The following is a 13319-nucleotide window of genomic DNA, read 5'->3' as shown; positions in this document are numbered from 1 at the left end:
TGTTGAGAAATATTTTTACTATCCTAAGTTTTATTTTCCAAATGAATTTGTAAATTTCTCTTTCTAATGCTATGAGGAATTGAATTGAAATTTTGATGGAGATTGCATTGAACCTGTAGATTGCTTAAGGCAAAATTTCCATTTTTACTAAATTAATACTGAGAATTTATGAGCATGGGAGGTCTTTCCATTTCTGGGATCTTTTTTGATTTCTTTCTTCAGAGACTTAAAGTTTGTGTCATACAGATATTTCACTTGCTTTGTTAGAGTCATACAATGTATTTGATATAGTTTGTGAGTATTGTGAAGGGTGTTATTTCCCTAATTTCCTTCTCAGACTGTTTATCTTTGGAGTAGAGAAAGACTACTGATCTGTTTGAGTTAATTTTATGTCCAACCACTCTGATGAACATGCTAATCAGGGTTAGGAGTGCTCTGGTGAATTTTTGGGGCCACTTAAGTATATGATCATACATTCTGCAAATAGTGATATTTTGACTTCTTACTTTCCAATTCGAATTCTTTTGATTTCTATTTGTTTTATAGTATTTCAAGTACTACATTTAATAGGTGGAGAATGGGAAGCATTTTCTACTCCCCAGTAGTAGTGGGATTGCCACAATTTTCTCTCCAGTAAGTTCAGAGTTGGCTACTGGCTTGCTATATATTGCTTTTTACAACATTCAAGTTTGGGCCTTAAACACCTGATTAATCCAAGACTTTTATCATGACAAAGTGTTGAATGTGTCAAATGGTTTCTCAGTGTCTAATAAGACGATTATGCAGTCTTTTTGTTAGTGTATTTATATAGTGTATTATGTTGATGGATGTATACTGAAACATCCCTGCATCCCTGGTTTGAAGCCTACTTGATCATGATGGATGATCCTTTTGATTTGTACTGGGATTCAGTTTACAAGAATCTTACTAAGTATTTTGTATTGAAGTTCATAAGGAAGAATGGTTTGAAGTTCTCTTTCCTTGTTGCATCTTTTGTAGTTTAGGTGTAACCATAAATGTGGCTTCATAAACGAATTGAGTAACATTCTTTCAGTTTCTACTTTGTGGAATAGATTGAAAAGTATTGGTATTAGGTCTCCTTTGAAGGTAAGATAGAATTCTGCACTAAATCCATCTGGTCCTGATCTTTTATGGTTGGGAGTCTTTAATGACTTCTTTTATTTCTGTAGTGGTTATGGGACTGTTTAAATGGTTTATCTGATCCTGATCTAACTTTGTTACCAGATATCTGTCTAGGAAATTATCCATTTCATTTAGATTTTCCAGTTTTGCTGAGTATTGCCTTCTGATTTTTTTTAATTTCCTCAGTTTCTTTTGCTATTTTTCCCTTTCCATTTCTCATTTGTTCATTTTGATAGGATCCCTGTGCCCTCTGGTTAGTTTTGCTAATGTTTTATCTATGTTATTGATTTTCTCAAAGAACCATCTCCTGGTTTTGTTGATTCTTTGAATAGTCCTTTCTGTTTTACCTCATTGATTTTAGCTCTAAATTTGATTTTTTTTCCTGCTGTCTATTCCTCTTTTGTGAATTTGCCTCTTTTTTCTAGAGCTTTCAGGTGTTATGTCAAGCCGTTAGTGTATGCTCTCTGTAATTTCTTTTCAGAGGCACTCAGAGCTAAGTGTTTTCCTCTTAGCACTTCTTTCATTGTATCCCATAAGTTTGTGTATGTTGTGCCTACATTTTCAGTAAACTCAAAAATGTCTTTAGTTTCTTTATTTCTTCATTGATCAAATTATCATTGAGTAGAGCATTGTTCAACTTCCATGTATATGTGGAATTTCTGTTGTTTTTGTTCTTATTGAAGACTAGCCTTAGTGCACGGTGATCTGATAGAATGCATGAGATGGTTTCAATATACTTGTATGAAATGAGGCCTATTCAGTGACCAAGTATATGGCCAATTTTTGAGAAGGTACCATGAGGTTCTGAGAAGAAGGTATATTCTATGGTTTTTAAGATGACATGTTCTATAGATGTCTGTTGAATTCAGTTGTTTCATACTTTCTTTTCAATTTCATTGTGTCTCCGTTTAGTTCTGTTTGAAGAAACTGTCCATTGATGACAGTATGGTGCTAAAGTCTCCTACTATTATTTTGTGTGTTGCAATGTATGATTTGATCTTTAGTATAGCTTTTTTTTTAATCAATATGAATCCTCTGACATGTGGAGCAACGATGTTAAGTATTGAGAGTTCATCTTGGTGGATTTTTCCTTCAATCAATATGAAGTGACTTTCCTTACTTTTTTGGATAACTTTTGCTTGAAAGTCGATTATATTTGATATTAGAATAGCTCCTGCAGCTTGTTTCATGGGATCATTTGCTTTGAAAAAAAATTCTCAGCCTTTTATTCTTAGGTGGTATCTGTCTTGAGCTCTGGGCAGCATTCCTGTTTACATCAAAATGCTGGGTCCAGTTTAATTGTCCAGTCTATTAGCCTATGTTTTTTTATTATGAAATTGAGTCCTTTGGTGTTAAGAGATATTAAGGAATAGTGAGGATTTCCTGTTATTTTTGTTGTTAGATGTGTACTTTTATATGTATGGCTATCTTCTTTTGGATCTGTTGCAAAAACATTATTTCTTGATTTTTCAAGGGTGTAGTTTTTCTCCTTTCTTTTGGAATTTTCCATCTATTATCCTTTGAAGGGCTGAATTTGTGGAAATATATTGTGTAAATTTGGTTTTGTCATGGAATATCTTGGTTTTGCCATTTATGTTAATTGGGAGTTTTGCTGGGTGTCATAGCATGGGCTTCCATTTGTGTTCTCTTAGAGTCTGAATGACACCTTGCCAGTATCTTCTAGCTTCCATAGTCTCTGCTGAGAGTCTGGTGTAGTTATGATAGATTTGCCTTCATATGTTTTTTGACTTTGTCCCCTACTGCTTTTAATACAACTTCTTTGTTTTGTTTATTTGGTGTTTTCTCTATTATGTGATGTGGGAATTTCTTTTCTGATCCAATTTGTTTGTAGATCGATAGGCTTCTTTTATTTTCATGGGCATCTCTTTCTTTAGGTTATGGAGTATTCTTCTATAATTTTGTTGAAGATATTTCCTGGTCCTTTAACATGGGAGTCTTTGTTTTCTTCTATACCTATTATTCTTGAGTTTGATGTTCTCATGTGTCCTCCATTTCTTGGATGTTTTGGCTTAGGATTTTTTTTTTACTTCTGGCATTTTCTCTGACTAGATTGTCAGAGTTTTATACAGTATCTACTGTCCCTGAAATTCTCTCTTCAATCTCTTGTATTCTGTTGGTGATGCTTGTGGCTGTGATGACTGATCTCTTTCCTAGATTTTTATTCTGCAGCTCCCAAGGCTGTATATTCCCAGCTAGTCCATCAATGGAGAGAAAGTGGTGTCCCACCTGTGGGCTATGTGCTTAGGAAGGAGAGCACTGGCAGACCAACTCTCTGCAGAAAGGTTTTGTGTCTGAGTGCTGTGGAATAACCACAACTCTGGGTGCAAATTTTTTTCTTTTCTAGTAAAATGTATGAATATATCAAGCAATATATGCCCCAAAACTCCTAAAGGTATCAAATCTCTTCATTCTGTTAAATCTAAATTCATATGATGATACTGTAAGAACATATCAGTTTACTAATTCTAATTTGCTGGTATTTACCTTTCCAGTAAAATAGCGAAAATGTTATTATAGTTTATTTCATTATTGGATATCAATATAGATTTAAATTTACGTAAAGTATTCATTAATTTCTATGTGGAAAATACCATAAATAACTGAGGTGAAATCATCATATGGCAAACAATTTAATCACATGAAGTAAATTTCTTTGATTTATTAATATTTTCACTCTATTCCTTCATTGCTACCTCAAGGAAAGTGTCTTCATAATGTACTTTCTATATTCCTTAACTTGCATCCCAAACCTACCTAGTAAAGTTTTTATTTGTTCTTTTTTGTATTTCTGTGTTAGAAAAAGTTAGTTATTATTTTGTATTTGATTGATTGTTTGTTTATCTGTTGTATTAGTTACTGTGGAGAAAAAACTGGCAACACCTGATGTCTGTGTGACTCAGTGGATCATATGCTAGAATTACAAAAAATGGTCAAAACTTCAACACACATTATTATTGGAAACAAAAAGTATGAGTATTAAAAGTATTTGAAGAAATGGATTTAAAGTTAGAGATTTTTATGAAAAATTGATGTTTTTCAAAATAATTTAATCTGATTATAGTTGTTCTCACTCTACTAGTCCCAGTCTCTGTCCACAGGCAATTCTATTGCTATAAAACTTTTTGAAGATCTACAAACAAATTAAAACGAAATACAAAATTGTAGTAAGATTTTAAAAAAAGCTAATACAATGGAAATGGACAAAGCAAATGAGCAGAAGAAAAGAAGTCCAAAAAAAAAAAAAAAAAAGCACAGGAGGAAGAGACACAATCACTCACACATTCTAGTACTGTATAATAATGCTCAAATGAAAGCCATAATATGTAGGCAGAAGACCAAGAAGAGACACTCTGAGAATTCATATGAGCTCAGATTATATTGTTTAGGTAGCTTTGTTTTCTTGGAGTTTCCCATGTGCTCAGCCTATTGCACATGTTTTTCTTCTTCAGGGTTACCTCATCACTGAAAGGGTGGATTTGATGTGGTCATTAACTTCAGGGCTTTGTGCTCCAAGAACTATCACTCTGTACAATTTGTAACACTGTAGGTGTCTGTACTTTTTCCTAACTTAAGAAGTGAGTCTTAATTCAAATTAGATATTACTTGGCTACTGACAAATGCTTTGTTTCACCATTGTAGTAGCATCTCTTTCAGACAGGATATGTTATTGTAGATCAAAATATTTGTGGCTTGCTTGGTGTATACATTTTTGTTCAGTAGTGTGTAGAATACAATCTTCACCCAAAGGCCATAGAACATGTGTGGAAAGTGGAGGTGGACTCTAAGTAGATACGAACTCAACTTCTCATTTTTCCATGAGTTTGTAGGAGTAAGCCATTCCTCATATGGGAAACTCCATTTGCTAACAGAGATTTTCAGTTGTAGCTCTGTCTTCCATATCATTTGGCACTGTCATTTAAATTGGATTCATATATGCATATATTAACGAATAGTCCCTATTTATTTACATACTAATCCTCAAAGGCCTTTCATTTTAACACTCTATAATGATTTCCCCTCCTCCATTTACTTCTCCACTTCACTCCTTTTTATCCTGCTTCCAATCCCCATTCTGACACTCCATATCAATCGATTTAATTTCCCTTTCCTTAGGAGACATATCTGTCACTTCTACTCCCTTACTCTAAAGCCAATCTGGTTTTACACATTAGAGTTTTTTTATCAGTGACATGTAGCTATTATTCACAAATAAGCAAATACATATCATATTTATCTTTTGGGGACTGTGTTTCATCATTCAGTATAAAGGTTACTAGTTCCATTCATTTAATTGTGGTTTTAATTATTTCATTTCTTTTAAAATATGAATTTTTAAACAAGAAAAAGTAGGTGGAAATTACAATGTTAACTCTTATCTGCAATTCTTCTTAAACAGGGAGGAAGCAGTATGTAAAGCCACTTTGGATTGTGCTAGTCAGGAGAAACCTTGGACTCTGTATTGAAGACCAACAAAAGATTAGTTGTAAAATCATGGGAAAATTGGACAAAGGAAAAAACAATTTCTGAGAAATCAGATAAATAATTGAAATCATTTCATATTATAGGAATGAGCAATAGGACAGTACAAATCAAATCTGATGATTATTAATATTTTTAAAACCACTGAGACATACAGGTATAGATAACAGTAGCTTGCATGCCTAGTGTGTTACAGTTCCTGAAACAAATTCCTAGTGATTCAGTGAAAAGTAAGTTTGAGACACAGTGAGTGAGTAGAAAAGGTGAAATGAACTCCAGTCAAAACAAATGACCAAAGTTTCTTACTGCTGTGGAACAGAAACCATGACCAAGGCAACACTTATAAAGACAGCATTTAATTGGGGCTGGCTTATAGGTTCAGAAGTTAAGTCCAAAATCATGAAGGCAGGAACACAACAGCATCCAGGCAGGCATTGTACAGGAGGAGCTGAGATTTTTACATCTTCAACTGAAGGCTGTTAGCAGAAAATTGGTTAACAGGCAACTAGGATGCGGGTCTTAAGGCTCACACCCACAGTGACACACTTACTCCAACACCACCTCCCCTACTCCAAAATGGCCACACCTTCTCATAGCTCCATTCCATATGTCAAACATATACAAACCGTCACTTCGACTCATGGGCCTGTATAGCCATATTTAAACATATGAGTCTGTGAGGACCATACCTAAACAAAGCATAATGTGAAATAAATTTTGTCTGTATTTATTTTTTGGTTTTTAAAAATTAATTTATTTATTTTATTGGATATTTTAAATATTTATATTTCAAATGTTCTCCCCATTTCCCCTATCCTGTTCCCCCTCTTCCCTCCCCCTGCTTCAATGCTCCCATTCCCACCCATTCACTCCCACCTCAACATCTGTCATTCTCCTAAACTGGAGATACAAAACTTCACAGGACCAAGGGTTTGTCCTCCTATTGATACCAGATAATGCCATTTTCTGTTACATATATGGCTGGAGCCTCCATATGTACACTTTGTCTGGTGGTTTAGTGTCTGGGATCTGTGGTGGTCTGGTTGGTTGATATTATTGTTCTTTCTACAAGGTTGCAAAACTATTCTGCTCCTTAAGCCATTTCACTAACTACCCTTTTGGGGTTCCCATGCTCAGTCCAATGGTTTGCTGAAAGAGTCCCCATCTGTATCAATAAGTCTCTGGCAGAGCTTCTCAATAGACACCCATATCAAGTTCATATCAGCAAGTACTTCTTGGCATCAGCAATAGTGACTGGACTTGGAGGCAGCATATGGGATGAATCTCCAGGTGAGGCAGCTACTGGATGACCTTTCCTTCAGTTCCTGCTTCACTTTAACACTTTCAGCAATCTATAGCAGACTCAACAATGTTAAAAGTCCAAATTCCAAAGTCTCTTCTGAGATTCATCTAGTCACTTAACTGTAGTCCTCAAAGCAACACAGAGAAACCAATTGTGCAAACTCCAAACTCTGCATCTCAATGACTGATATCAAAGTAGTCTTCAGATCTCCAACTCCTTTTTAATCTTTATTGACTGCAACAAATGTCTTTCTCCTGTACTGATTTCACTCTCTGTTATCTGCTTTCCTCAGCAGACAATCCATGGCTCTGGCATCTGAAATATCTCGGGCTTTCCAAGGCAGGTAAATGTAACAGCTTCTTATTTTAGTGTCTGGGATCCACTCCAGAGCTTAAGGGTTACACCAAGGTCTGGGTCCACTTCCCCAGGTCTGTCCATTATAGCACTCACCTTGTCTTTTAGGTTCCAGATACCTCTACTCCACTACTGCTGTTGTTTGTGGTGGTCATCTCATGGTACTGCCACCTCCAAAACAATAATATCTTCTGCTGCAACTAGGCTTCACCAATATACTCTCATAGGCTCCCTTCCTGGTGTCAGGCCTCAACTCCTTTGCATGACCCCTTCAGCCTTGGGCCATCAATTGCAACTTAGGCTCCACTTTCACTAATGACCTTTCAGGGCCTTTCACAATGCTGAGATTCAGGTGCTTTTCACGAACCCTTCTTGCCTTCAAAACCAGTATTACCTGGGTGACTTTTACACATTACCAATTACAGCTGCAGAATGAGGTACAAACATGGCCATTTCTGGAACACAGCTTCTTTATGCACTCAGAAGACAGTTGACAGAAGACTTCACCTCAGTGATGATGTGTCTTCTTAATCAACACTAATTTCTTAGCTCTAGCTGTCAAGCCTCTATTGTCCCAGTTGTTACCTTCTCCTCTTGAGTATAAAGCAGAGATTCATGGACAAAGCTGATGAGCTTTGCTGCTGGCAGGAGCTGGACTTTGCCCTTGTGTTCTATTACATTATCAGTAGCTTCCTCTTTTCCATCTCCATCACTGCTTAAGCTTAGCTGTCCTGGATCTTGCTCTGTTTGTTTACCTTAAACTCAGAGATCTGCATGGCTCTGTCTCCAGTAATGCTGGTATTAAAGGCATACACCACCTTGCCTCAATTTACCCTTTTTTTTTCAGCTAGAACCTGCTTTGTCCCAGACTGGCCTAGAATTTACTGATCTGTTCAGTTTATCTCATGGGATTAAAGGCATATTCATCCTAAGCCTGAACCTAAATTTGCTGGGAAAGACCTTGCCCCAAAGTCACCACTCCCTTAATTTAATTTAATATCTTTGGGTACACAATCAAGGTCCATTTTATTTCCTGATGCCCCTTTAATACTCAAACCACATATTTTGATATTTTCCTTTTTAAATTTTCTTCACATTTTCAAAACCCTCTTCATGAGGCTTAATGGGAGAACAACATCCCTTTTTGGCTTTTTTCAGACTTCCTCGTTCAATGCAATTAATATTTACCTTTACCTCAGGTAGATTCTTCAGACAAGGGCAAAAAGCATCCAAATTCTTCACCAAAACCACAAAACAGCTTTTATTCCATATACTGAAATTCTCATTTCAAATCTCTTCAGCCAGATTGGCACATTTGAAATTACTCTCAGCAAGAAATTCTTCCACATTCCTATTATGATGCCTCATTAAGCCCCATTTGAACATTCCACCACTTTCGAAATTCAAAGACACCAAAATCCACATTCTTCCAAACAAAATCATGATTGGGCCTGTCACAGCAAACCTTTGCCTCGTACCAGGTACCAAATTCTCTCTTAGGTCAGGTTTCACTGCTGTGAAATAGACACAATGAACAAGCAACTCTTACAAGGACAACATTTAATTGGAGCTGGCCTACAGGTTCAGAGTTTTAGTCCATTATCATCAAGGCAGTGTCATGGCGGTGTCCAGGAAGACATGGTGCAGAAGGAGCTGAGAATTCTACATTTTTATATGAAGGCTTCTAGCAGAATACTGGTTTCTGGGCAACTATGACGAAGGTTTTTAAAGCCGTACCTACATACCTACTCCAAGGTCAATCCTACTCCAATAGGGCCACAACTTTTAATAGTGATACTCCTTGTGCCAAACATATAGAATTCATCACAGTTCTATACAGGAAGCATCATACAATAGTAGAGAATGCCTTACACATATTCTTCTCTGACCAATGAAAAAATGCCATCTTCCATTAGTAGTTTAATTTAATTTTAATGTCTTAAGATGGATGAACACGACATCTATATTTTCTTTCAATTACTAATTTTTGAAAATATAATTTTTTACACAATATATTCTAATTGTACCCCACCCTATATTACCCTAACTGATTCTTGCCACCTCCAGAACCACCTAATCCTCATGTTCCTTCTCTCTCTCTCTCTCTCTCTCTCTCTCTCTCTCTCTCTCTCTTTCTCTCCCCCTCTTCTCTCTTTCTGTCTCTCTCTCTCTCTCCTTAGAAATCATATAGGCAAATAAAAAATAAACTAATCAAAATTAAAACAAAACCACCAACTGTAGGAATAAGAAAAAAACTTACAAGAAAGAATCACAAAGATACACACAAATTAAAATAAAACAGGAATTCATAATACATAAAAATTACTAGTATGTTTAAAAATACAGTACATTATGAGTCAAAAGCAATAATTCAAAAAATTACTGTTGAGTCACATGAGTTGTCTGTCTACTGCATGGAATTAGACCTGATATTGCATGTTGATTCTGTACTCAGTAAGGTACTACTGGGATACACTAGTTTTTTTCCATTTGGAGAATTTGTAAAATGGAGATAGGAACTTGTTGAAGGGTAGGAGATCATGTAACATTCCTGCTCTCAGTGTATGGGCATTCCTGCTCAGAGTGTATGCAGAGTCTGTGCATGTTACTGTTTCTTATGTGTGTTCATATGTGTACCGGCCCTACTATATCTGAAATATATTGTTGCCTTGCTGGTATTCCTCCCAGCATCACTGGCCTTAGTATCTTTTTACAGTGTCTTCTACAAAGTTTGCTGAGCCATGGAGGAGGAATTTAGATGGCAATATGTGATTTATGACAGAATTATCCAAGTTCATTCATGCTGTACACTGTCCAGGTATGGGTCTCTGTATCTGGACCTGTTTACAGTATATGTTAACTTCTATGATGAAGGTGCAGTAATACACTGTACTACGGATATAACATTGTCATTGTTAGAAATACTTTTATTGATACATATTGTAAGCAGGCAATGGTACATTCTTTTAGCCCTATTCTCAGGTATTTTGCCATTGTGTTTCAGTGAGTAAATCTTAGATCATCATATGGTACTAGCTTTTTCCCAAGAAGGTGCCACTATTTCAGCAGAGTATTTTGTATGCAGCTGACTGTGTTAGATCAAATAGTATAGACTTGAGGTCATGTTTAAATTTTTCTTCAGGTACCATGCAGAATACTTTTCAGTACTACAGACAATATTCAGTAGATAAAGGCTTTAGTTAGGCACTTGCTTGTCTTCTTAATGTTCAACATAAACATAGGGTCCACTTCTGCAATAGAGCCGTCATCAGTGTGTATAGAACAATCAAGAGCCTAGACAGTGTCTGAGATGTGTTTTGAGGAACACAGGATAATTTTTTTAACCCTCCCTTACTATTGTTTTTTAACAACTGAGTAATATTCCACTGTGTATTGTACCACATTTTCATTAACAATTTCCCCACTTGTAGACAGCTAGGCTGTATCCTCTTTCTTACTGATATGAATATAGCAGCATTGAATGGGAAGTAAGTGCCTCTTCACTAGGATATAGACTGTTCTCTTTTTTTGAATCTGAAATAAAATATTCCCAAGGTTCCAAAGGCAAAATCTCACTGATTTGCAAAAGCAAATACAACTGTGTATTTCCACTAGCAGAGGATAAGGATTCTTATTACTCTTCACCTATTTAGCATGTGTGTTCATTTATTTCATTGATCTTGGGCATAATTATTAATGAAGATAAAATCTTCACATGGTTTGAAAATGCATCTTGCTGATTACTAACAATGCTTAATTTTTCTTTCAATAAAACAATCATTTGAATGGTAAATTATGGGCTATAAGAGGAAGAGATTTTTATTTGAATAAAACAAGGATATTAGGGTAAAGGCATGGAAATTAGAGATACAGAGAACAATGTAAAGATTAGTATACACTAAGAAACCAGAGGAAATAAGGCACCTAAAATCTTTGAGACATATTTCAGAGGAAGACATTAAACAATATCTCTCTGTATAAGGGTGTGTGTGAGTGTGTGTGTGTGTGTGTGTGTGTGTGTGTAAATACACACAATTTTCTCCTTTAATCATCATAAAAGAGGGCTGCCACATAATGAATACATCTTTGCCAATGTATTTAAGAAACAACTAGTTCATAAGTCAGGGATAAGAAGTTACAATGCCCTAAGCTTAATGGGAAGATTTTTTTCATTGGATAATTTTTATTTACATTTCAAATGTGATTCCCTTTCCCAGTTTTCCGTCCAAAAGCCCCCTATTACATCCCCTTCCCCTTCTTCTATAAGGTTGTTCTCTTCCCCAACCACATATTTCCCATCTCCTCGCTCTGACATTTCCCAACACTGGAGAGTCCAGCCTTGGCAGGAAGGACAGATTCTTGATAGGGGAAGTTAATATGTTATAGGTACATCAAGGAGCCTACAGCAAATTAATTTGCCCTTAAAAATATATTCTCAGTGGAAAACTCTCTGTATTCCTCCTAGATCTCAGACACAGATTCCATTCTTACCCTTAAAGCCATAAGTTAAGTCATGCTTGAAGTAGTGATTACCTCTGTGCTCACAGGGCCACATAGCTTTTGACAGAACAGAAGGATTGATGGAAACAGTTACAAAAGTTCTTAGTACAATGCAGAGGTACCCAAGAACATGAAATGACAGTGCTGTTTTTAAAGGATTTAACAGTTATCTCAAAGCCAAATCTTAAACCTGATTTATACAGGAGCCATCTTAGGTATGGTCTCCTTCAGAGACACAAGAAGAATAATGCAGGACACTGTTAGGTAGTATACCACAGTATATGTAAATTAACATAATAGGGAAATGAGAATTCAAAATCAATGAGAATCCTGTGATGCTGACTGACTTTAAAAATGGATGCAGAGAAATGTTTGCCATGAGCACATAGGAAACAGAGATTTAAAATTAAAATTATAAAAAAAAGTGAAACTAATTTATTAGACCATTGTGTATTGCCTCATTTCCTTTCTTCAGCCATCATGGAAGGGGCTGTATTTCTGGCACCAGTAATGGCAGATACCTCCTTCAGGGATGCTAATTACCATTTATGGATAATTCCAGGAAATGTCCTATTTTTTTTCATTAGGACTGAGCAAATATCTCTGGAATGGTGGGTGGTGGTGGTGAGGGAGTTTGTTCTGAATGATCAGAAACAATTGAGTCAGCAGGTCTTTCCTGTTTACTTCTGTATGTAGGTGATACTCAGAAGTCAGCATGAGGATTGTCCCATTTCACCCTAGTTTTGTTTTGCATGTGGAATAAAATTCTTCCTCCTTGAATCAACTACTCTTTCATCACTCTTAGAATGATTCTAATCAAAATCATCAACCCGTTGTAAAGCCCAATCAAAACTGTTTTTGAAGAAACCCCATTTCCTGAGAGACAAGATTCTAAACTCCAACTCTAGGATTAAAATCACAAAGTCCAGCTGATTAAACATCCTATGTAAATCCACCCCCCGTTAGCAAGAGCCAGCCAGGGTTAAATAGCACAGTCAAGATATATATATATATATATATATATATATATATATATATATATCCTGAAGATAATAACTTAGCCATTCTGTTCATCGGGTAGGTTTTTCCCTGTGTACAGTTCCTGCAGATTATCCCAAAAATTCTGTTGTTAAAATATTAACCTGGTGAACCTTTTGCAAATTCCCAAAATTTGCTATAGCCACAATAAAAACCCTGAATCCCTAGTCAGAGGGCTCTCGATATGACATGCTCTGACAGGGACCATTGGTGACATTGATCTAGAACTCATAATTAAGACCGATGTATTTACAAAGTCTTTTGAGGTTCTGCAACATGGGTGTAATACAGAAAGAAATCACTTAAATAAGTCTATTTACCTTGTTTGCTGATTTTAAACTCTTCTTTGTAACGTATACCAACAGATTAGACCAGCCTTTGCTAAAATAAACATAATTCCATTTATTTTTGAAAACATTTATTTATTTATTTATTTATTTATTTATTTACTTATTATATATAAATACAGTGTAGTTGTATT

The 13319-nt window shown here is 35.8% G+C and overlaps 1 protein-coding gene across 3 annotated transcripts in view; it reads left to right on the top strand.

Annotated features, from left to right (window-relative positions):
* The window catches only part of LOC134483425 (uncharacterized), a 329893-nt gene that overhangs the window by 118275 nt on the left and 198299 nt on the right, over positions 1-13319 (top strand). For 2 of the 3 annotated variants that reach the window (XM_087600960.1, XM_087600956.1), the window contains one exon: positions 7239-7289. The exons of the other annotated variant lie outside the window; for it this stretch is intronic. In XM_087600960.1, the coding sequence (XP_087457086.1) occupies positions 7239-7289 (51 nt within the window). The remainder of the gene's footprint in view (positions 1-7238; positions 7290-13319) is intronic. 3 annotated transcript variants of the gene reach the window in all.

The sequence above is a fragment of the Rattus norvegicus genome, chromosome 1, assembly GCF_021556685.1.
Source record: "Rattus norvegicus strain SHRSP/BbbUtx chromosome 1, alternate assembly SHRSP_T2T, whole genome shotgun sequence".
Classification (NCBI taxonomy): Eukaryota; Metazoa; Chordata; class Mammalia; order Rodentia; family Muridae; genus Rattus; species Rattus norvegicus.
The sequence above is the reverse complement of the archived record's forward strand: the minus strand, read 5'-3'. Positions and strand labels throughout refer to the sequence as shown.